The sequence below is a fragment of the Carex rostrata genome, chromosome 9 (genome assembly GCF_964058835.1).
Source record: "Carex rostrata chromosome 9, lpCarRost1.2, whole genome shotgun sequence".
In the NCBI taxonomy this organism is placed as follows: domain Eukaryota; kingdom Viridiplantae; phylum Streptophyta; class Magnoliopsida; order Poales; family Cyperaceae; genus Carex; species Carex rostrata.
The window spans coordinates 8,638,629-8,664,222 of NC_135926.1; the positions used below are offsets into that span (position 1 = coordinate 8,638,629).

At 36.6% G+C, this 25,594-nt stretch overlaps 2 protein-coding genes across 13 annotated transcripts; both read right to left on the reverse strand.

Moving 5' to 3' along the window:
* Positions 1–925: 925 nt before the first annotated feature.
* On the reverse strand, positions 926–5,080 carry LOC144559636 (uncharacterized). 10 transcript variants are annotated; one of them, XM_078308719.1, is made up of 8 exons: positions 4,253–5,080; positions 3,570–3,893; positions 3,034–3,159; positions 2,245–2,325; positions 2,026–2,088; positions 1,798–1,897; positions 1,440–1,494; positions 926–1,185 (listed from the first exon to the last, which is right to left on the reverse strand). In XM_078308719.1, exons 1-5 carry the CDS (start codon positions 4,998–5,000, stop codon positions 2,060–2,062), a joined length of 1,308 nt encoding a protein of 435 aa, XP_078164845.1. In that variant the 5' UTR covers positions 5,001–5,080; the 3' UTR covers positions 926–1,185; positions 1,440–1,494; positions 1,798–1,897; positions 2,026–2,059. The 10 variants fall into 10 exon arrangements, with proteins under 10 accessions (XP_078164845.1, XP_078164843.1, XP_078164841.1 ...); XM_078308717.1 differs by having other exon boundaries at positions 1,798–1,892; positions 3,034–3,170; positions 4,253–5,074; XM_078308715.1 differs by having other exon boundaries at positions 3,034–3,170; positions 4,253–5,074.
* Positions 5,081–6,341: 1,261 nt separating this feature from the next.
* Positions 6,342–19,859, reverse strand: LOC144559340 (symplekin). 3 transcript variants are annotated; one of them, XM_078308355.1, is made up of 27 exons: positions 19,638–19,859; positions 17,852–18,011; positions 16,254–16,346; positions 15,725–15,818; positions 15,481–15,640; positions 15,086–15,260; positions 14,420–14,551; positions 13,637–14,020; positions 12,636–13,226; positions 12,288–12,356; positions 11,955–12,059; positions 11,390–11,638; positions 11,084–11,131; positions 10,857–10,997; positions 10,310–10,462; positions 10,146–10,208; positions 9,813–9,920; positions 9,637–9,720; positions 9,341–9,388; positions 9,184–9,258; positions 8,990–9,085; positions 8,587–8,667; positions 7,963–8,034; positions 7,802–7,846; positions 7,485–7,568; positions 7,093–7,196; positions 6,342–6,896 (listed from the first exon to the last, which is right to left on the reverse strand). In XM_078308355.1, the coding sequence occupies exons 1-27, from the start codon at positions 19,679–19,681 to the stop codon at positions 6,797–6,799; spliced, it is 3,558 nt and encodes a 1,185-aa protein (XP_078164481.1). In that variant the 5' UTR covers positions 19,682–19,859; the 3' UTR covers positions 6,342–6,796. The 3 variants fall into 3 exon arrangements, with proteins under 3 accessions (XP_078164481.1, XP_078164483.1, XP_078164482.1); XM_078308357.1 differs by lacking the exons at positions 15,481–15,640; positions 15,725–15,818; positions 16,254–16,346; positions 17,852–18,011; positions 19,638–19,859 and having other exon boundaries at positions 15,147–15,253; XM_078308356.1 differs by lacking the exons at positions 15,086–15,260; positions 15,481–15,640; positions 15,725–15,818; ... (1 more) ...; positions 17,852–18,011; positions 19,638–19,859 and adding an exon at positions 14,633–14,774.
* Positions 19,860–25,594: the final 5,735 nt, after the last annotated feature.

Genomic DNA, 25,594 nt, shown 5'->3' on the forward strand with positions numbered 1-25,594 from the left:
TCACTCTTTTTGTATATATAGCAATGTTATCATAATTGAACCAGATGTTAAACCGATAAAACTCTAAAATAACGGTTCATTGGTAGGACTGCTAAATCAACATATCCGATCGCTGATTTTTTAATATACTTATGTATTTATGAGATATAAGTGCTATTATAAAAATTATCATATTTTATAGAATTTTAACGTAGTGTGAATAATATATTTTAAAAATAATTTATAAATAATTAAAAATGCAATAAAATGTATTTTTATGCTCAAAATACGTAGAACTTATCCTTATAATTATTAAAATAAGACACTGTTGAAATACTTTCTTTTACATCTAATAAATTCTATAATTTTATACTTTATTTAGAATTGAATAAAATCAATAAATACATAAAAAGTTCTTCAAATTTTCAGATGAAACAAACTACAGACGATCATATTAAAATTCAGCATTTCAAAAAATTTGGTACAAAAAAATAATATTCTGACGACTATTTAATCATACACAAACACATATTAAAAAAATGTTACATAACAATACATATTTGTCCACAAAATAATATTTTCTATGTGCTAGCTTTTTTCCTCAAAGTTTCTAACTTTTCTCTCTCAAAATAAAATAATATGACGGGTTTCTAATATTTTGTGTTGGTTACAAATTAAAAAAAAGGACTTTTTTTTGTTCATCGGTTTTCTGAAACACCACCCGGTTTTCAATTTTTTTTTCCGGTTTACATGCTATTGGATCTTTTATCCGAACTGAATCTGATGTGGTTCCAGATCCTGTTTTTTATTTCTACATGATGGCGCCCACAGCTGCTTGTATGGATTTTTCTTTGCATGAGAATGAAACTAAAAATAAATGATACCACTTTTGAGGAGGCAAGGAGAAACAAAATCTCCAGGGGCACAACAAGAAAAGCAACAGGTACGATAATAAATATATTAAATAAAACCTTCTCATACTGAGTTCTCTGTTGCAGAAGATTAACACAGACATTAAAACCCAAATATTCATGAAGATACCATTGTTTTTATTTTACGAGAGCATCACATCATGCTTGGAGCCTTTTCTCTTTGATTTGCTGAATTTCTCCATCTAGAACAAAGACGAGCAATTCAGGTGGCCTTGGCATTGGAAATTAGTCACTTCCATTTTCCACAAATGCATGCATACATGCCAGACCCAGCCTGATAAAAAAAATATAATGGATTAACTAATATTATTAATATTCTTATGTCACCAACCCCCCCCCCCCACCCCCACCCGCACCACAAAAAAGGAAAAAGGAAACAAAAAAAATTCTTTGCCAACTTCAAGTTCCTTAACCAATGAAAGATACATTTTACCTGGAATTCCTTTGCAATCTAATAAGTCTAAAAAAAAACAATTAAGCTACAGATGACGTAAGAGTACAAAGAATAATGGTTACAAATTTGCTTACTTTGTTGAGCATATCTGCACCGTTCCTGAAGTCACAAGCCATTGTAATTGTTAACCTAAAATCCAAAGCAAGCATTCAGTTACCTAAACAAAGTGATGAGACAACCAAGATATCGCACTATTCTGGATCCATCATAAAGAAATCGTCACAGAAGCTACAAACATCTACTGGCATGCCACCATGAATGGCACAGTATAAGAATGGGCATGCCACATCATGTATGCCTTTGAGGTTCTCATTTATTTGTGAGTCTGTGGTTTGCGGGACAATACCAGAAAACATATGAGGCTACAAATAGTGGTGGCAGTACATTGCAAACCTAACAAGGATTAAATTATCATAAAAGGTGAAACAATACCCAGCCTCGTCTCATGTCAATTCCAAAACAGAAAGCTCCATATTGTATACTTTTAAAAGCATGTTTTAGTTCTAAACAGGTACTCCTCTTAGTACCTACACTACCAAATAACATATGTCAGACATTATTTTCGAACATATTGCTATTCATTGCACAAATTGGAAGATAATAATTGCATTAAGAGTAAGAAAAAGAAGTACATAAATTAGAGATTAAACAAATGTGTACCATGACAAGCAATAAGAATGTGATACCAACAGCATCAAACTGTACCATAGGCATAAATGTTCTCTGGAAAAATAAACTCGAGTTAAATTATAATTCCAACACACACATAGAAGGCTTTCTAGAGGAGAGGAAAGGAAGGAAAAGAGTGTGGGAGAGAGAGGTAAGTAGTAAAAAAAAAATATATATATATATAAGCAAAAAAGAACAGTTCTCTATTACCTTGGGTGAGAACAAGAACTGTACTGCTTAAAATAGGCACTATATCTCGAATCTTTTCACTCGTGAATATTGTTTCAGTAGCTACAAGCAAAGCACAAAAATTCAGACAGAAGCAAGTAAAAAATCTGACTCTTACTAATGTCCTTATTTGTCAATCAGACCTAACCCACAAATATAGTTACAAGCAAGAGATTGCCTCATCTAAAAACTTGGTTCCGTACCTGTAATGGTACAAGTTTTAGAAAAGCTTGGCACCTGTACTACTATATATCTAATGAGACTGCAGTTCTTGGTGCACAGCCATTTCTGGAACCATGTTACGCATTAAACTACCAGCACTATATATACAATACTGGTAGCTGCCTGGTTAGTTATATCTATCTAGCGCAGATTGACCCGTACTACGGATCAATATTTTCATTTTTGAAGTTCAAATAGTCGATTTGAACAGTTTATCGTGATTTCCCTAAGAAAATGTACATGCAGACTAAATTTTATAACTTTATAACTTTTTTACTATTTTTTTATAGGTAGAACATTACTAGTTTTGAATGGTCTAGAATCTTTAGGTCATGTAATTTAATACCTATAAAAAAATGGTAAAAAATATAAAATTTGATCTACAAGTACATTCTTATACGGAGATCATGTTAAACGGTTCACATTGATTGTTTGAACTTTGAAAATGAAGATAATCAATCAATATGCGGTATGCATAGTACCGTAGCCTCACTCTCTAATTTTTAAGTATACACTTACGGTTAAAATTAAATAATAACATTATCCTACCTAAGATTGCAACTGATTTTTGTTTCCTTTCAGTTGTGTCACTATCACCGGTACCGATTTCCATACAAGATGCTGAAACCATATTTAATAAATGATGCCCGTCTGATAACCAGATTATCTGCGCCTCTGAAAAACCACTATAAATAAAGTATAATCACACAGTATATAAAACAAATGAAACCAGACAAACAATAAAAGGTCAAATTATCCAATCATGTAAAAATGTTAGGAATACACAGTTATCTGCCACCGCTGCTTAGTACAGTTGGTACTAGCATAAGTCCTACGGGAGGACAAGGGTTCAAATCCTGCATGTGCAGGAAGGGGGGGGGGGGGTGAGTGTGTGAGTGGATAGAGCCTACGAGCTATCAACAAAAATAAAAAATAAAAACTCAAAAGGCAAAGACATTTTGAGAGGAAAAGAAACCTCCAGTTGATAGTAGTATGTAACAAAATGAGGATAGATTCTAAATATTTACAAAGATTACTAGGATATATAGGCCTCTCATAACCAACAATGAAAAAAAAAGCCGTACTTGTGGAGAAATTGGGAGGAACAGCTAGTAATCGCACTTTGATGGTAACATCCAACTGATTGGTGCAAAAATCCCTTGACTTCATGTTACACTGAGAATTGGGTACCATGCCAGAATTGTTGACGAGATTAAAGAAATGGAGATCTCCAGCAGAGTCGAGCACCATGAAGGTTTTCTTGGAAAATGGATGGATGGAGACTGCTTTCGCTAGCTGTGGACTTTTATTTTCATTTTCTGACTTCATGGAACTACCCTCGTTAAAGGAAACAAAAAACGGATAATATTCTCCTGAGTTCTGTTTTACTTTCACAGTTCTCAACTTGCCTGAAACAATAATTCATACTGCTCAAATTTTGAAAAACATAGAGAAACACAGCATGTAGCAGTATGAGGTAATCCAACCAATTAAGCATTGTCATTATTAAGTAAAGTAAAATTAAAATTGAGACTATTTCTGTTTACATACTGACAACAAATTGGTACACTACAGTCCACTAGACTAACTTTCCAGTACTGCTGCTACTGTTACAGTACACTGGGTACCAGTAAAGATGTTTTATTATAGTCATCTCTGTTGCTGGTAATTTTAGGTCACTGAGACGTGTGTGGTTGTGAAAGGAAATATATCATGGAAAAGACTGAACATTCTGTAACCAAAAAACTATTATGAGAAAGCTGCTTACATTTTTTCTTATTGGCTGAAAAATCCACCATCCCATTAATCAAGCCCTTCCCTTTCTTCACAGTCCCGTCACCTCCCTTTCCCTCCTCTCCCTCCTTCCCCTTAATCATCGACCTAAGGTGAAAAACCCTAACCCCGCCTCTCTCCCCTAAAACTAAACACCCCAAACCCACACACATCTCATATACAGGGTCCACCAGCTCAAGGACTGCACATTTTTTCAATTCAACCACCATTGCCCCACCCTCCTCCCTCAAACTAACAAACAACAGCCAGATCTGAGAAGCAGCAATGGAGTGAATTGCCAGCAGATTTTGAAATGACTTGACACGAAAACCAAGGCCGACACCAAACGGGAGCAATGGAGAGAAGATGGAGGGTTTGAACTGGAGAGGAGTGGGAATGAACTGATGCGAAATGAGTTGGTAAGCGATTGGTGCAGGCGAGGAGAAGGAGATGAAGAGGAGGGCGTTGGAGGGTTGGATAAAGGAGAAGGTGGAGAGGGATGGAAGGGAAGGGGAGGGGAGGGTAATGGGTGTTGAAGGAAAGGAAGGACTAAGAAGGGGAAGGGAAGGATAGAGGAGCGCCGTGGAGTCGGAGAGGAAGACAGCGAGAGAGGTGAAAGGGGGAGGGGAGGGGACGATGGAAGATATGGAGTGAGGCGAGGGGAAGGGAGGGGACTGGAGGGTAGTTGCATGGAGGGTAGAGGAAGGGGCAGCAGGGGCAGGAGGGGAGGAGGGGGGCGGCATGGAGATTTGGTTTTGCTTGGTTTCGTTTGGGAGGAGGAGAAGAGAAAGAGTCGTTTTGACCGTGGTCTGCTTCTGCCTTCTGCAGCTGTTTGAATTTCTTTTTCTTTTTCTTTTTTTTTTTTTAATTTTGAGAAAAAGTTCACTTTGATAGTAAAAAAAAATTGAGCAGAATATTTTGCTTCTCAGATCAATTTTTTGTCAAACTCACCCATGAAATTCTACTGATTTTATTGTTTTTTATGAGATATACCTATACTTAAAACCAGTGTTTTAAAATGTGGTTTTGTTTATACATGCAGAAGGTCACTGCATACCGATATGCGGAAGTACATATGCGGTTTTACTATGCTTTGTTAAAGAAATATAGATAAAATAAAACTAATTGACTTGTTTAGTCTAGTGGTTTGTGCTCTCCTCCACTGCAAAATAATTTTTAGACTTTTTTCAAGTCTGCATGGACTGTATATGTGCTCGTATATTCAAAACCGCATGAACTTGATTGCATGAGTTTTTGTATGCAGAAGACCACTACATAAGCATATGCGTTCCATGCGACCGCATTTTAAAACACTGCCTATAACAGTACAATTCAGTACAATATGCTTTAATATTGTGAATTTAAATTAAAAATTAGTCCTACTATAATATCAATAGCATTTCATTCTAAACGTCACCGCTTCAAAACTTATCAACTAAATTTCAAACAACAAATTCAAACCAAAAGAAACAATGATAGTTCATTTCTGACGAGTACTGTGGAATCTAAAAACTAGTGAACTTTTCTTATTCATGCAATTTATAAAATGTGAAATTCGAAGACAAGTAACTACCCAATTTCTATCCCATAAATTACGCAAAGCCCTTCGAAGAGTCGATTATATAACCATGCAAGGGGTCAGAGTCAGACTGGTGGTTACTGATTAGCTATTTAAGAAAGTCTTCTATGCTCGTATAATAGATGAACAGTGACTAAACTATTGTCTAAAGTTGAATGGCTAACAAAATATAATGCATTAACTAAACGACCTTTTTTCTGTGCTTGTTCTTAGTGGCTGTTTTCCTTCCCTTCCATATTATATAACTAGTAGTCTCGGAACAATATTTGTCTTTATATTTTATTTGAAGCACTCGATGTCTGGATGGGCTTCGATAAACGGAGTTGATCCTCCACTTTAATTGCTTTCAATAACCTCTTAGTCGATGATGCCTTTACTTATTTTGCTACCATTACTCATAGTAGCGAACTAGCGATCACCTTTGTTTTACAAGTCTATTAATAAATGCTTACATGCTGGATTTATTGCACTAGTAACCTAATACCAATTTCACAAACAATTCTTCTTGGCTTTTAGTAAATTGGAAAACAGGAGTTAAATGGGTGACGATTAATTGCCACGATTTACAAAGAATAACACTCCTCACAAGTCACAACAAAGAAAGAAACAAGAATTAAATTAAAAAAAAAAAAAATCAATGTCAAGTGCTTTCTCGACTGTTTTCTGTTTGTTTCCCCTATCCAAAATAAATTGAAAACTATTGGAACCCAATTTCTTTTCCCATCTTCCTAAATCTACATAAATTACACAATCATCTACATCCTCATAATCAAATTTCTACAGAGGTCACCCTGCTGGAAGAAAATGGCTGTATAGCAGCAAGCAACGGGCCGATTCAATCAGCCAGGGGTATTTAGGCAGCTTGCTGTGGCTTTAATTTCTTCTCCAGTCAAGCAAAACCACAATCACGCCTCTTCTGTTTGGACCAAAAGGAATGTCATCATTACGGGCAAGTATAGATCACGTAAGTGTTGCACCTTGAATTGATGCACCTGAATCAAATGGTCTTGTCGTTGTTTGTTGCGACTCATTTAGAAGACCTAGCACCTTTAGTGTTTGGCTGTATGAAGAAAGACTGTGTCAAAGGAGGAGAAACAAGTATCCCAGACTTGCCCAAAAATTCATCTTTTGTTGTATGGAACTAAGAACTCAAGCATCCCTCCATTTTTGTGTGTAAATAACAACTTGAAACAAAGAAAAAAAGATCACAAGTCGTTGAAAGTGAGACATTTAAATAAACCGCAAGTACGACTTACCTAGGTAATGTTGGATGAATGTTCTTATTAATAACATAAGAAGCAAGCGGGGCCCGTAGATTTGTATGCTTCGTCAATACATTCTCAAGTTGCGTGGAAGGTAACTGCAAGCACCGCATTTCAAAGTCATTAATAAAAAAAAAATCAAAGCTTTCATCTTTTCCTTCAAGTTGCCAAATCAAGAACATTGCAAATAACAAACCCTAAAGATGACCATCATACCAGCTCAATTTTTGGTAAAATGTATACATCACCTATAAGATTATTTTAGATCAAATTGGTTTGCAAAGAACACTGAATTTGACCCAAACAAGGGGTTAGATTTTATACAGAACCCAACTCCTAGCATGAGAGAGAGAGAGATTGGGGGGGGGGGGGGGGGGGGGGGGTACCTCCAATAGGACAGGAAAAGAATGAGGCTGTGTCTGGGACACCAACTTCATAAATCCAGCATACAGTTTGGGCATTTTCCAAATCTAGCATATTTGGTAGAATAACACAGCAGCTATAAGTTCTCTTATATACTTAAAAAATGCATTAAAATAGAAACAAAGTGATCAAACAGTTAATGTTCTTTCTGAAGTAGCAAGCAATTGCCTACTAATATAAGAGGCAATCAAATTATTACTCTTTGCATTACAAGGCAAAATATAACAAATATTAACGTTTCCCATCCCCCCAAACAAATAGAGAGAGAGAGAGAGAGAACCTGCTTGCTAACAAGCTTTGAAAGTAAGCTCATGACAAAATCAACCTAAAATGGAAATAAAAGAGAAATATCAACCGTGTAATCAGATCATGTCCAAGTGCTAGCCAGGGTTTGACAAAGTTTAAAATAGATAATAAACAATAAGTACTAAACCAAAGTACCAGAGAAGGAAATGCATCTATTGTTTGAATGACAGTCCTCATGAAAAGAAGAGGAAGTGGTACTTTCTCCACCTATAGATAGCAATAAAAAAAAAATGGAAAGTTTGAATGCTATTTAGAGAACAAAAAGGGCTACTTTTGCACCCACTATTTCTCCGCATTTTCAAATGTACCATGGCTTTTGTATTTGCCAAACAAAACCCATTTTAAATGGACAGGGAATAACATAACAGAATTTCTATTTGACTCCACAATATTTTGATTTTAGACAAAATCACCTGTATTGAAATAAGTATTATTTAACAGTAATTTTCTTCCCATCTGGCCAGCCAACAGAAGATTTTAAACAAATTAATAAACTGGTTGAATTAGAGTGTTTGATAGAGGCCGATTCAATTGGTTAAAATACAGGAGCATACGAAAAACGGACTTCTATCATGCAATGTGAGATTAAGGGCAAAAAAGTTATTCCTTAATTCCTTTAACATCGGGTTAGCTTTGCAATTCATTTTTTTTGGGCAATACTGCAAATCAAAATATCTAAGATAGGAATGAACAATTGATGCCTTTTTGCAAAAGTATATATATATTTAAAAGAAAGTATATGCAGTTTATAGGCAGCACCATTTGGTTCAGAGCTTTTGCCAAAACTTGTTGCGTGAACACAGTGCGCTGCTCAAAGCAAGCCGTGCATGCATCTGTCACCTGAATAAAGTTATAAAATGTTACAATCCACGTTTTCATAAGCTCTACATGATATCTCCTTACATATAATAGCTATCTCCCTGTACATATCTACTATATCTACTATACAGTACCAAAAATCACGTGCTTTTCTGAAAAAGGTGGTCTGTAACCTACAAGCGGTGTTATACCAGATGAGATTCAAATATGATAAAAGCCCAAACACAAATGGCAGAAGCAAGCATGAAATTGTACTTGGCAATTAAAAAAAAAAAGCAGAAAGCAAGTATATTTTTTTCAAAACAACCTGGCCTTTAGAAAAATACAGAAGTAATAAGCATACTTTTTTCAAAGCAACCCGGTCTTTCTCAGGATTTATATCATGTATGGCAACTAAAACCTCAGCCGGGGTCAGTGCTGGACCTGTGTGAGCAGAACCCTACAACCAAGAAAATCAAAGGAAAAGATGAGGGTCTTATGCAACTAGATAAAATATGAATTAATTCACTAAAATCAGCAAGTCATACACAATGTCACCTGTAGAATTCGAGCCAAAGCAGCTTGGAATTTTTCAAGAGGAAGCTCTAAAAGCCTTGGGAAAATCGGCAACACCTAACAAGATACCAATCAAGTTAATCTTTTGAGAAAGTAATTGAAAAAATGAAGGCCAAGGAGACCATGTAAAGCACAATACCTCTTCCTTGGATAGAGAAGAGAGCATCGGAATTAGAATAACCGGATCCTGAAATAGGGAACAGATGTTTTATCTTAATTATGTTTTATAATCTACAACACAAGACAGCTTGCAATTTAGAAACAAAAGAAAAGAACTATATGCATGCCCTCATCTGGTTGCTTGACCATTTGGATTTTAAAGAAGAACAAACAATGTGCACACACATATACATAATATATGTTATGGCTGACCAAAATTGATCTCAATCAGAAAAACAACTGATGCAGAATTAGACAACAGCAGTTAAAATTAACCTTGAGCTTAGTATAATACAGATGCTTAACAGCCCCTATAAGGTCAGCTGGAGGAGTTGACTCTTCTGTCAGAACTTGCAATACCTGAAAGAAAAAAATGACAATTAATAAGAGCAAATATCCGATTTATTGATTTTATATTTGCAGAAACTTCTGAAATAGAAATGAGAAGATACCAAAGTGACGAGATTTTCACTTCCTTCTGGTAAATTGTAAATGATATCAAGTAGCTCAGAACATGAACCAAGGTTTCTCAAGAGCACTGGTATGTGCCGGTGTATAGCCTGCATGGGTTTGATGTAAAGCTAATATAAGTCAGAATATTCTTTCGATGAAGAGAAGGTACAGGAACCTGTAGCAGTTGGTACCATCCAGGCTCAGCTAATATCAGCTTTTCTTAATTTAAATTTGTTTCAGTGTATAAGTTGAGGTTCATGCAGGTCAAACCATAGTACAGAACCTGTCACCTACATGTAACGGTTAGCACCGTAATTGCATAAAAGAATCACCTGTTTGACAACCTTCGGTGTCTTTCCATAAACATCGAATACAACACGGAGAAGACTTGGTTTCTGCATAAAACAATTTTTTTTTTTTTTAAAAAGTGATTTCAAATGGGCAAAAAGTATAATAGACAAATAAAATTGATAATGGAATTAATAAATTTGTATGCCTTTGAACAAAGCGCAAAGAAGAGAGATATTTGGGTCTGGGCCTGAGATAGAGACGGGCCTGATGGCCTTGCCAAGACCAGACCAGACTCATTTTCTGACAAACCCGGTTCAGAACTCTGAGAGCTTGTAACTGACATTTCTTGGTTCATCATCTGAAAGCAATTAAACAAAGTAAAAACGAAAAAAATTCTTTAGTTTATACATAAAGCAGTATTGTTTTAGCCACTCAAGAAATAAACGGATAAACAAGTAAAAACCTTTCTCAGTTTTTACATCCAGCTATTGCAAGGAAATATTAAAAAGCAGATGGTGTTAAAAAAAAATAATGATAACCATTTTAAAGCAGAGCAGAGAATGGAATAGAAACACAAATATGCACACACAACACAAGCGGACAGGCAAATCCAACAACAGCTCAACCAGACACAAGAAAAATTTAATTCGTTTTTTGGAGACCTCGTCAGGGTATGGTCAGTAACGTTAAACATGACCACCGGGTAACCTTTAGTATAAAATTGCAAAATTTAAATTATCTGTCCAATTCACCTCTACTTTTACGTCTCTAGATGATGTTTGGTCGACTTCCATTTCTAGGGTTTGGTCACACACAACTGAGAGGAGCTTGTTGGTTGCAAATTCCTCAATCCTCACTGATGCATAGCTTAGGAGGAATAGCTTGTTCACAACCTTAAAAAATTATCAACAATCAGCAAATTTAATATTTGTTTTTGTACTTCTTTCCATTTATTTCAGATAGAGGTAGAGATGCATACAAGTCTAATAGCCTTCGACCTAACCTCATCTTGAGAGTGGACACAACACTGCAAAAAATAAGAATTTGTCAAAGGCTTCCCAATAAGAGCTTCCACTAACAGGCCATATTGCACCAAAAGTATACCCTGCTGTACCTTTTGATTCTCTTTTTGTTTACTTGAGTGTGCCAGTAGTTTTTTGTGTCTATATGAGGACGAATTCCTTCTCTTTCCATTTTTATGTTTCAATTCTAAAGTGTTATCAGAATAATGAACAAGTCTAAGTCTATTCCCAACCATTCCTCACTAAATAAAAGAAAAGGCTACCTTTAGGGCGATATCTAGACATGACATTCTGGCAGATGGCCGGCCTAATATAAGGCTCCAGACAGTACCTAGGCCTTGAGTAATACGATCTCCGCCATCAATCTCCCTCTCCTTCTGAGTCCCGCCATCAGACATGCCACACAGCTCCTCAAGCAGATGAAAAGCAGAATCTGGCAAGAGAGGCGCATCACTAAGCAACCGGCTGAAGGACTTGTCAGTTGAAGGCAGGTTGTCCAGTAATGCCCTTGCCTAGAGAGAGAAGATAGAGAGATGTTTTAGCCATGTGCCAATTTTGATGTTGTGTTTTTACCGGTGCCCTACCAGTACCAGAGACCTAGCTTTGAGTGGGAAAGAAAGGGATAGTTGACAAGTATCAGTCCACACCAATCTTCTATCAATGTTCTATCAAAGCCCGATCTTGAAGTGGGGAAAAGAGAGGCATCTTTTAAAGGACAATGCTTTGCTTTCTTAGTATGCATGGTTTGAACTGGGACACCATGTGAGGCCAAACATCCAGTAACAGGTAGAATGGTATTCTATAAAAATGATAAAAGACTATACTGACCAGTGAAGTGAGGAACTTCTCATAGCGATCCAAAGCAGCAGAAGAAGAATCCATTACTATCACAGCTTTTAGGTGATAAAGCAAATGCATTGCCAACTCATGACCCTATAAAAATTAAGGACAAAGAGAAAGTAACTAAAAAAATAAAATAAAATAATCTCAATATTACAATATCATTACTCCAAATTATCAAAAGAGAGAAAACTGAATCCAAGCAATACAGTAAAGGTGTATGGTGCATAAAGGACTAAGCAAACTGTAAGGCAATCTTTACAACTAGTACAAAATAGAAACCATTGGCCAATTTATGATGATGTTGGTCAAAATCAACACCTTATCTCGGTGGAAGTCAACAGATATGTGTTTCTGTATCTGCTCAAGAATTTCATCATCTGGATCATTCTGCTCAAAATTACAAAAAGAAAAAAAAAAATTAGAATAAAAGGAACCATCTCAGCATCTGAATCCATTAAAAAAAAAAATGGATCTAACTATAATTAATTATCATCTTTCATTTCTTCAAGTACTTGTTGCAACAGTTTCAAAATATAAAACTAGGTAACCTCAAATGTCACGCTTTTCCTAAGCATGTGAATAAAATACTTGTGTTAACATGCATAGAGCTGATTCTTCTGTCATATTATAGATAATGTACAAACTGTATGATAAGAAATGCTGTACCAGAGCAACCATACGAGCAAGAAGCTGCAGGCAGGAATCACTCTTTCCATCAATTATTCGCTTAATTGCCATCTGACAAGCCTCTCTCTTCTCCCTCTCGCACAACTCGAAGCAAAGTGGAAACACTGGCAATTCACCACTACTTGCACTTGCATCCTCCATCAAAGAATCTTTGTTCTCAGCTTGAAAAGAAGGCTGATAAGACTCCACAGAATTATGATCATCAGGTGTAGATTCGGCTGCATCTTGGTCAATGAAAGTTGAATCAGGAGGTGGAGCTGTACGACTTTCTAGTTCAGTTTTTATTTCAGTCCACTCTTTTGTCAGTGTTTCAGTGACATCAGTCAATTTGATATCATGTGGAGGTTTTGATTCTGGTTCAACTTTCATTTCAACTTCTGGTGCAGTTTCTGCAAAGTTTGGCTCTGGGAAGGGCAGAGGAGGTGGCAGCCTAGTAGATTGGAGTGATGGTGATGGTACAGTGCGTGAGTCGACAGAGGTGGTATCTGTGCTCACTTGTGATTGGATGTGGCTTGTGCCTGGTGAGCCGATGGGCCCGACCGGCCGCCGTGGATCAAGGCGACGAGGGTCCTGAAAAGAAAAGAGGTACAAAGGTCAGCAGTCCCATCATTGGTTCAATTGAGAGAAAGTAAAAGAAGATGCTCTCTCTCTCTCTCTCTTTCTTCATTAAAAAAAGTACAAAATAAGTATATTCCCGTCTCATCTAACAAAACATTGAAGACGTCATAACATCGTTAAACTACCTAATTGCCTCTCATTTCCTTCATTTCTGGCAATAACAATTTAGGGTGCTTTGAGCATCCTTTGAAATCTAGAGAAGGAAAATATACTACAGATACCTCTCAGTTTGTAGTAGAATTGATAGTTCTGCTTTTTTGCTAGGATTAAACATGATATTTCTGGTTTCTCAAAATTATGCATGATATTTTGAGTTTTCGAAAGGTGACAAATGAAATTGACCAAGGAACTTTAAACAATACCCTTCTGGGATCACGCTTCCCATCAGTGCCATCTCCCGTGCTAACTGGGTTCTCTGTCAAAGCACCAGAGGGGACCTGTGTACGTGGACTGGAGACAGGAAGTGATTTTGGTAGCTGTTGCATTGTCTCTATGACAATATCTGCCAATAAATCTGCATGTATGTTGGAGATGAGAAGCTCGAGTGGGCCAACTCCTCTCTCTCCTTCGGCAATTAAAGCACCAATAACAGCTATCATTTTACCAGCCGGGGTCAACTCGCTGTTGGTTTCACTCTGATCTGACTCATCAGACCGAGAACGCTTTGAAGGCAGGTCCTCAAGGACCAAGACTGCAGAACCTCTTTTTCGGCTGATAGAATCTTCTGAAGGTGGAGGATGCTCGTCCTGCAAAGAATAAACGTAAGAATCATATATAAAATAAGGCTTTCATTAATTCAAATTATATATATAAGATATCATTAATTAGAAATTGTACCTTTTGTCTAATTGTACATCTTTTTTGGAAGATCCAGTGCCATTTTTATTATGGTTTCAGTTAATATTTCTTATATTGGTTTTTTTGTGCATAATAGGTAAAAAAAGAGTAAATTAAAAGCCACACTGACTCCTCAATGAGGCCTCATTGCAAAAGCTGGATGAAACTGAAACTCTTGTGCACAACAGAAACTTAATTAGAATTAATCAACCCTTATTGTGTACGATCAAGGCTTAATGGTGATGATTTGGAGCAAATGCCAATAACTTGTGCGAGCTTCCTAAATAATTAGCAAGAGAGAGAATGACCTTGTAAGATCTAAAATTATCACGAGAGGATCGCTCCATGTTCCGTGACATTTTCTCAACTTGACGTATTATTTGCTCGGTTGATTCACCTGGACTAATCCCTCTTAATGCCATAATGAGCTTATCCCTTGACTGATATAAGAAGCAAACTTGTAAGCAACCAAGAAAACAAAATAAAGGGAAAGGATGCAACAAGCTAACAAAACGTGATACCCTAATTCGAGGTTACCAGAAGTTTCCAGTGGGGTTTGATCTCCTAATTGGTACAGCCATTCCAATTGCGGGTCACCAGTCTGGTATGTTATTTAGTTCCTAAATTTTGTATTTGTTCCAACCCAGTCACTCTGAATCTCACAACTCTTCACTACCAGAAGAACATTACTCATTCCAAGATATTGTACACCATGTTCTGGTTCCAGTACCTGTTCCGTGTACCATACCATTCCCATTGGCCCAGTAACCCTGCCACAAATCAAGGACCTCAATCCTAGTCCCCCTCCCCCCAACCACCATCCACAGCACCTAAACTAATGAAAAAAGAAGAGAGAGAAACAGAGGTGGAACCATCCCACCTTCCTCAAGGACAAACACCCACCACAACCCTGCCCCCCCCAAAAAAGGAAGTTATGTAAAATGGCAACAATACAAAAAGTTGTTGGATAATACCTCGACCATGGAAGGGTTTGTACTCCTCAGAAACCCTAAAAATCCAGCTCGTAAGTTGTACCTGATGCTTGAAGCATGAGCGCCTTGTACTGAATTTATACTCGGATCAAAACTAAGTAGTTCAGAGAGTATTCGCTCATAGTATGCCGGCCTCTTCTTTGCAATTGCAACTAAGCTGCAATTATTAGTTACGAGAGACTACGAGTGAGCTTGCATCAGACAAGTAGTGCAATGGTTGACAGAGTATAATGCCAGTAGCAAAAATGCCTGGTCAGGTACAATTCCGGTATGGTGCTTACTTGATTCTTCTGTAATAATCATTATCGGACAGGGATATACCTTCAATAAATCAGCATACTGTACCAACTGAAAGTTAGGTATATCTCAAGGCTTACCAATTGATGGAGGTGATGGTGAGTGCTCCACGTAGCGAATAGGAAGAGTGCAAGGTATCGAGCAGGAGATTCAAAGCTTTAATCCCATCAGATTCCAGAATAACAGGGTCAAGAAATCTACAGTAGCCTCGTGGTATATTTACAATATTAAATCCCTTCCCTGTTATGAGGCATGAAAATATGCATGATATGGTCCTTATTCAGTTATATTCAAATAAATGCGAAGAAACATAAAAAAGCATACCAGGTGAGCCTGTGGCATCTAAGTGCGGTGTGAATAACGAAGCACACGTCTCAAGGAACTTTAAAGTAGCTGTCTTCGTACCAACTGGAACCGACTGTTGCAATTTTTTTCCATATAAGACATGTGATCAAAAAGGGTATGGTGAAAGAAGCAAATCTAATTGAGACAAAAAACTTGGTGACTTGCTTTTGACTAAACAATTTCATTGCCAGGCAGTGGTTATTACCAATCATAATTGGTATTGGTGCTAATATGTGGTACAATGTACCGGTATACTCCAATATCCTTTTCTTTGTTCATACTGATATCAACACAGAAGTATACCAGATGCAGGGGTCTGTTTACCTAGCAGTGTACCAATACTGGAAAGACCTATTAAACCCTTAATAAGCCAAAATAAATAACAAGCAAACAAAGATCAACACTGGAAATAACACACACAGACACAACTCATTTTGAGCCAGTATTAGGCTTTACAGAAATGATAACAAGGCAGACAATATGCAAGATAAAAAGAATGCAAACATGCCTCCAACAAGAGACCCGGTATCAAATCTTTAAACTGCACCATCCATGACCACAACTCATCAAGCCATCGTTCTACTTTTCCAAATGAGTTAATCTGCATTATGCAAGATAAAAAAAAAGTCAGATTGATTATAAAAAAGTAGAATGTCCAAACTTAGAACTCATTGTTAATGTGTGAAATACATGAACCAGTGCTGTAATAAATGTCATTAATACAAGACTTTTATGTACTGATACATAATCAAGCTAGTGCAGCATAAATGAAACAATACTAAACAACTTCAAGCTGGGTTTTTAAGAGACATGCTTTAAGACAACTTTGCAAAATATTGCACTTCAAAAAAATCATTTAGCCTTTTATAGAAATATAAAGATTCTACACCATAGATCAATAAAATCATACTAAAGCATTAAATTGATAAAATGCTGTATGATTCCAAACAAAGAATTAGCTGGAGTGGGGAGTGCCAAATTCAAAATGTAAATGGAAATGCAAATGATAAAACTGGTGGACTGGTAAGTTATAACTGGCATCTTTCTGGCAAAAAAAAAATGTCATCTTAACACTAAAACTCAAAACAATCTACCATGAAATCAGTTTTTAAAAAGCCAGAAACAGAAAATACTGCAATAAGAAACAAAGCAAATATTAAGAGCTCAAACAAATATCAGTAAAAAACTATAAGAAAGATCTAGAACAATGCATAATAAGATTTTAAAAGAATAACACAAAGAATAAGCAAAAATTAAACATGTGTTAGATTATTTGATAATAACAATTTAATTAAATTTATATTCTGTATATGATACCATATTAATTTCTGCATTAGTATGAAAATATTCATTAGTCACTCTAACCTGCATACTAAATCCCTTTGTTTACCATGTACATATAAATGTAAGAGATTAAGATTGTCAAACTGAGAATTGATAGAAACCCTTGATTGTACTGTTACTAAGTTCAAGCCAGAAGGGTAACTTCGATCTTGATGGGTGGGGGAAAAAAAAGGACCTGCCCACAATCTGTTATCTGACATGTTGTTTCTGTAGGGCAGGTGATATAGTTTGCATGTGTATAATTGTGGGTACTTCCTGTGAAATTCTAGCGTGATGTTTTTCGTATTATTTTTCAAATTAAGTCTATTATCCACTTTGAAGAACCTACACTTGAGATCCGTTTGAAAAAAAAATATATACTGATGATGACTCCCCCTTTCAGAAAAACTGGAAGATGACATTGCAAATTGAACTTCGATAAAAAGAAAATTCTGTTATCATTTACCACTGAAAATAATTTCAAAATTGAGATTATAGGGCTTTTTACAAATAGTTCGCTTCAAGGAAGCCAGTTATTCATTGGATATTTGAAATACATACATATTTTCTCACATTATCTTTAGCTTACTCGTCAAACAAACAGAAAGAAAACCTAAAGATCACAATCAACATGCAAACAAGAACCAAAGGAAACCACATCACCAACAAAGAGAAGATCTTTACACAGACAAAAAAGAGCCAACATTTATTAAACAGTAACAACAAAAAAATCATATCATTATATCTTGTAGCTGTTTGTTGGTTACAACAATAGAAAAAGACCTGAAATGCAATTTCTTGTAAGACACCCGCAATTAAAACTGTGCCACATGTGATTGCTTTCTTTACAACCAGCGGCTCAGCATGACGGAGAAACGAAATTAGGGTTGGCATTAGAACCACTAGGTCTTCTGATAACTCTGTACCGACATCTTCCAGCAATCTGAAAAAGATTTCATTAAACATTAGAAATGTTTCTTCCCAATTTTACTTTTTTTATGTATGTGTCCTACCATGTCAGGAATAGTCATGTAAAACTATATACCATAATTTTACTTTTTTTATGTATGTGTCCTGGTTCTCTTTCTTTTTCCTTGTTTTGGCTTCAACCAATTCTTTAGAGAAGAGCGGCACAATTCCATTATATTGGACAAGAATGCCAACATCAGGTACTTAATCACAGGAAACATATAAAGAAAAAGGATGCAGGAGAATCACAATATGGACTAAGAAAAAAAATAAACTGATTTACTAAGAATGAAATAAGCTAAAATATTTGGAAGTATAAACGTAGGAAAAATATGTGCCTACGAGCTGGTACTACTGGTACAACCAGACCAGACTGGCATAATGAAATGTAAGTTAAGGCGGGTGAAACCGACCGAAAAGGGAAAGACCAAAATTCTTTCTAAGCAAGTACATCTGTGTACTCTAATGGCATAGAATTTTGGTTTCTCGGATCAATTCAAGCCTAGTGATCTCTAACAGGAATTTCCTTTTGAAAAGTCAACCAAAAAGAAAGGTAAAGCTAACTAATGCCATCAAGTTCAGTAGCAACCAAAGTCAATTTAGTCAACTAATGACATTTCTACCCTTTTTTCTAAAACCAAAAAAAAAAATCTTTTTCACAAAAAGGTATGAACGGGCTTCATGTTTAGAAGATATCACAGGTTTCACACCACTCCAGCAGCTGAACAAAATCATTTCACAAATAATGTTTGGTTCTCTTCGTCTTACTTTTGTCAGAAGGGACTTCTGGGTGATTTTATTGGGATTTCTATGAACTCTAATCATTACATACATGCCAATAAGCTCAGGTGCAGATAAGAACAGACTGTAAAGATCAAAACCACCTAGCTTGTGAAATACTTATTGAGCAATACAAACTATAATAAGTCCTCCTTTCAATTCCCAAAAATGAAATCCTTTCTAAAGCAAGCTGCACAACATTAAAGTTCCAATTTCAAAATAAGTATTTCACAAGAGGTCAGAACTGGAGGAAGCCGCTTCAACATCAAACAGAGAGGGAAAGCGACACTTTTGCTATGAAGACACTGAGTTGTAAGGAGGATATTCGTTTGAGAGATCCAATCAACGGATTGGATTGATTCCAACTCAAAAAGCTTCGTCTATATAAAGAGAATTAGTCTAGAGATTCTGATTTTATGAAATATGTTGTCTGAATTTTACAATTTCTCATTCTTACTTTGCTGTTCTTTCCTTTGTACTCTTTACTAGTTAATCAAATAAATTCCTTTTATCACTTATATTCGCACTCTATATTCTTGATTGAGTTGAGGGTCATTACAAAAATGGTTGAATAAATGAAAAAAGGTACAATTTCCGAGGATTTTAGCATGAGCTATCAACACGAGCCATGCGCTAGTTCTATCCGCCAAACCGAACGCGAGCGAGAGAGAGACACATACACACACAAATTCAAATTAGATCCTAGAATCCCCAAACCTTCCGGCAAAAAATAAACTAACATGCATCGCGGGCACCGTATTTTAGAAATCCCGTTTCCACCCCCAATTTCACTAATTAATTCATGGAAGAGTGCATTTACCTCAATGCGCGGGAGGAATCGAAGCGCGAAGAACTGTCGGCCATCGGCAATCCTCCGCCTCGCCACTTCTCCAACTGGACCAACTCCGTGAATTAGGTTTCAGAAGAGAAATAAATTTTAATCTAGGGTTCGTGAAATTATATAAGCGGGGTTTCTCGCGACTCGTGAGAGACGAGAGGGACGAAGGTCACGTGCCAAGCTCGTGATACCAGCAGATAAAACAGAGGAAAATTAGAATCCGTATCACGGTGCAAGCTGAAAATTAGAGCCGTTCTTTTAGCCTGGCACAAATCTTAAAGTAGCCCCTACAGTCACAGCACCTACCGAATTGACTTTAATCTGAATCGTTCGTTTTTTTAAATTGCATCTCAGGTACCTGGTTGGATACAGACTCGGAAAATTAGAGATGTCAATGACATCCTTTTACCCGTTTATCCGATTTGTAATCGTATCCAAACAATTATTACTTCTTAGTTTCGAATAAGAAGTAATAATTGTTTTCTTGTTATCTTATCTTTTTGTATAAAATAAAATTATATATAGATATATAGAGTAGAACTAGGGTGCTCTTATGCTCACCAGAGTTTTGGTGAGCTTAACTCTAAAATTTATCAAATCGATTTCAAATTACGAATCCGAACCGTTGAAACCCGCCTACCTTACGTGTGATGCATCTATATGTGAAATTTTTAAACATTCGAATTAATTTAGTATAAAGTCAAGCAGTCAAAAAACGTTCAAAAATGAATGCACTCAAATTAATTTATTAACCTTCTAATTTTGACCACTTGACTTTATACTAAATTAATTTGAATGTTTAAAATTTTAATATATAGATGCATCACACGTAAAGTAGGCGGGCTTCAACGGTTCGGATTCGTCATTTGAAATTAATTTTATGAGTTTTAGAGTTAAGCTCACCAAAACTTTGGTGAGCTTAAGAGCACCCTAGTTCTACTCTAGATATATATTTGTATAAAGATAATACGGTATAATAAAGTTTTGTATTTTATTAAATTTTCAAATAAAATGAGTTGTATTCATTATTATTTTTTTCTTTCTTTTTTGTTTTGAAAAATATTGTATCGAAAACATAAATCGAAATGTTAATGACTTTTTTTATCCGTTTACCGTATTTGAAAATACAAGGGTAAAGATTTTTTTCGTTATCATTAATACGAATATGGAAATGTCTCCACCCGATCCGTATCGTACCCGTTGACACCTCTAAGAAAAATTCAGATTTTAATAGCTTTTTTTTTAAATATCAAGTTCGTTCTCGAGATTTTATTTGCATCAGGCATCAATTTAATTCTAATTTTTTTAAATTAAATTAATCACTTTTAGTTTTTAGGAGAAATTAAGTAAATTGTTTCATTTGACACGTAAATCTCTAATTTATCAATTAAAGCAAAATCAATAACTATTATTTTAGTAATCAATATTGCAGTATTCATTTTATGTGTCATTTACGAAAGTCCGGTTATAATTTCTCTTTGATTTCCATCATTACCCTTTCTTCCGTTTTCTCTTTTGAGAAATTGGAAAACATGGAAATATGAAAACATGCAGGAGTTGTACTCACCTTGTTTGGATGGAGAGTAGATGAAGGGAGGGAACGGAAATAAAATAAAATTTTCTCTTGAATTGTGTTTGATTGATAAAATAACGTCGGAGGTGAAAGGTAGAGGATGTAAAAGATTTTAACCTTGTACCATTATTATCAATAGAATCGGTTTTCCTTCGAATTTGGAGTGTAACGGTTGGAAATAAATTTTATTGCAAGTATTTTTAGAAAAAAATAACACAAATTGCAGCAAAATAAAATTGAATTGGGAATGGCCGTTGGAATTAAAGAGAAGAAGAAGAAGAAGGGAAACGGTTCCCTCTGTTAAGTGGATTCCAGCCGTTAAAGGAAGTAGAGACTGAAAATAGGGACCCACCTAAACAGAAGCAACAGTTCCGTTAGAAGGAAGCAATCGTTAGATTCAATCAGTAGCGTTGAAGAATGAAGAGTGAGCTGATGAACGAGAAATCAAGAGAAGGATTTACTCAACCGTTTTCTGTTATTCTTGTTTCCTTGTAATCGCCTATATAAGGCTAGTAGGGGTGTTCAAATGGTTCGGTTTATTTGGTTTTGAACCGAACCGGTAAGATTCGATTTAAATGGTTCGGTTGTTCGGTTGAATTGGTTCGGTTCGGTTGATTTTGTGACTTAGTTCGGTTTAAATGGTTCGGTTCGGTTTTGATTTCTCAAAACCGATTAAACCGAACCGGCCGATTTTATTGATAGGGTCAAGACTTCTAGTATTATTTTGGTTCATTAATCAAAACCGAAGTTTAAATTGGTTCATTAATCAAAACTAAAGTTTAAATTGAGTATTATAGATGTATTGAGTTTTGATTTTTGAGAAGGTTCGGTTCAACCGAACAAACCGAAGTTTAAATCGGTTTAAATGGTTCGGTTTTAATTCGGTTTGCTATTTTAGTTCGGTCGGTTCGGTTGGATTTTCAAACTTCGGTTTTAAGTTCGGTTTGATTATTTTAGTTCGGTTTAAACCGAACTGACCGTTTGATCACCCCTAAAGGCTAGTGTATTCATTGAACATATTTTATGAAATGAATAATCATATTTCCTGAATTTCGCTCTATTCTGTTCTATGTCCCGTTCTTTCGTTTTCTCAATTTCCACCAAATTAGTTCCTTTCTTTGAGAGATACGATTTGATTCGTTCTCACCTGTAGTTGAGATCCAGTCTCGCTGCATTTTTGGTATCAGAGCCAGGTTTCCATCAGCAGGGAAGTAGCAGTTCGAGCTATCAAGAATTGCAAGAAATGGCAAAGTCAAGGAGAAATGACCCCCCTGAGGAAGATTACCAGCTAGATGTTGTTGCAATCAATGAGAGGATCTCTCAGGTTGCGAGAGACACCCAAACTTCCATCCAGGCCCAAGATGAGAGGTTCAATCAGTTGGAGGAAGGGTTAGATGCCCGATTTGCGGCAATGACAAAAATGCTAGCTGATGCCATCGCGGGAAAACAGCGAGAGGAGGGTAGCAACTCTGCCATGCATAGAGACCACCATCAAAATAGGAGTGTGTCTCCTGACAGGCAAGAAACCAGAAGGGAGGGTCATGATCGCAATTATGGCTCTCAAAAGGTATTTCTACCTTGTATCGATTTCCCAAGTTTTGATGGGAAGAACCCAGTAGATTGGTTGGAGAAATGTAAATTTTACTTTGAGGCTTACCAAATACCTGAAGATTACAAATCCCGCATGGCTACTATGAATTTTGTGGGAGTAGCAAAGGAATGGTTTAGTTGTTATCGGGTTGAACACCCAAACCCATCTTGGCCTGTGTTAGTAGAAAAGGTGTTTGTGAGATTTAAAACCAGAGCTGCTGGTAACCCGATAGTACAATTCAGGAAGACTCATCAGACCGGTTCAGTAGAAGAGTACATCCAAGAATTTGAGAAAGCCAAATCTAGGTTGTTGGCTGATACCGGTATTAAGCATGAGAATTTTTTTGTGTGGAATTTCATTGGTGGGTTGAGAGAAGAGTTACAAAACACCATAAACTTGTTCAAACCCCAAACATTAGAAGCTGCAATGGATATTGCCTTAGAATTAGAGGTGGTCATGGGAACCTCTGACAAGAAAGTGCCTTTTCTCAAAACTCAAGCTTCAGTCAATTACAAACCTCAAAACAACCCAGTACTCAAGAACAACAGAACACTTGACAACCAAAACAGGAGGTGGAATGAAGAGCCTAGATTCAAATTTCCAACTGTAAACCCTCAAACAAGCATGAGTCTTGATCAAAAAAGGAAGTTGGGGTTGTGTTATAAGTGTGAAGAAAAGTGGCACCAAGGGCATAAATGTAATAAAGGAATACATGCCATGGATGGCGATGAAGAGGAGGATGAGCAACAAAGAGAATTTCAAGAAGAGAGGGAACCTGTAGTGAACAATGAAGGAAGTGAAGAGGAAGTGGCAGAAGGGTACATCATTACCTTGAACAGCATTAATAACTTCTCAAGCAACCAAACCTTGAAATACAAAGGCTCCATAAAAGATATACCTATTTTAGCCTTGATTGATACGGGGGCTTCCCATTCATTCATACATCCAAACTTAGTGCAAGCATTAAATCTTCCAACAGCACCCATAAAACCATTGTATGTGAAGGTTGCTACTGGCCCAAGATCTATATCGAAAACTGTGTGTCGAGGGGTAGTGTTCACCTTGCAAGGGCATCCTTTTGAATCTAATTTGAGAGTTTTGGAAGTACAGGGGTATGACATTATCTTGGGGGTTGATTGGATTTCTAGTCTTGGTACTATTAGGATGAATTTAGGTGAAGGGATGATGGCTATAAATCTGAATGGCAGTGAGATTCAATTGACCACTGAGAAAGAAAAAGCTGAGATACAATTCTGTGAGGAAGAAATGGATGTGGAGAAGGAGGCTAAGAAGGGAAATTCTGTCATGTATGCAGAGATTTTTATATTGGAGGAAGGGGCTGATAACCAAGGGGACAAAGAGCCAAACCTAGAACCTCAAATCAGCTCTCTATTGCAAGAGTTCAGATATGTATTTGAAGAGCCTAAATCATTGCCTCCTAAAAGAACTGTAGACCACATAATTGAACTCAAATCAGGTTCTAAACCCTTTAGCCAAAGACCTTATCGTTTCTCTTATTATCAGAAGCTAGAGATTGAGAAGATAGTACAAGAGTTGCTTCAGAATTCTCTCATCCAACCGAGCACCAGTCCATATTCGTCACCTGTGTTGCTGGTTAAGAAGAAAGATGGGTCATGGCGAATGTGTATCGATTATAGGAGGTTAAATGAGGACACAGTGAAGAATAAATTCCCTATTCCAATAATAGAAGACCTGCTGGATGAACTAGATGGAGCCCATTATTTCTCTAAGCTGGATTTACGTTCGGGCTACCACCAAATTCTGATGGCTGAAGAAGATGTTCAAAAAACAGCATTTAGTACTCATGAAGGGCTCTATGAATTTCGGGTCATGCCGTTTGGCCTCACAAACGCACCAGCCACATTCCAGCAGCTTATGAACAGTACATTCAAACCTTTTCTCAGAAAATTTATTGTAGTTTTCTTTGATGATATTCTAGTGTATAGCAGGGACTTGGATTCGCATATTAAACATCTCAAGCTAGCATTACAAACCCTAGAAGAGCACAGGCTGTTTGTGAAGAAATCGAAGTGTGAATTTGGTGTGCATCAGATCCAATACCTCGGGCATGTCATATCCAGAGAAGGTGTTGCCACTGATTCAACCAAGGTGGAGGCAATGACTAAGTGGCCTATACCTAGAAATATCAAGAGTTTGAGGGGTTTCCTTGGACTTACTGGCTACTACCGGAAATTTATCAAACATTATGGCATTATTTCAAAACCACTTACTGAATTGCTCAAGAAAGATGCTTTCCATTGGAACCAAGAAGCTCAACAAGCATTTGATCAATTGAAGCAAGCAATGGTGAAGGCTCCAGTTTTGAAATTACCCGACTTTAATCAGCCCTTTGTCATAGAGACAGATGCAAGCTAAGGGGGTATAGGAGCAGTTCTTATGCAATGCCACAGACCGATAGCCTTTTTAAGCAAGAAATCAGGGGTTAGAAACCAAAGCCTTTCAACCTACGAGAAAGAACTATTAGCTCTTTTCACAGCTGTCTCAAGATGGAGACATTATCTATTGGGGGGCGAATTCGTTATTAAAACGGATCAGATCAGCCTAAAATACCTCCTTGAGCAAAGAATAAATACACCTATGCAGCATAAGGGATTAAGCAAGTTGCTGGGCCTGAAGTACAAGATTGAATACAAAAAGGGCATTGAAAATAAGGTAGCAGATGCTTTATCTAGAAGAGAAGGGCAATTTGGAGAACAGAAAAGTGAAGAAGGGGAAGTACTAGCTGTGAGTGAG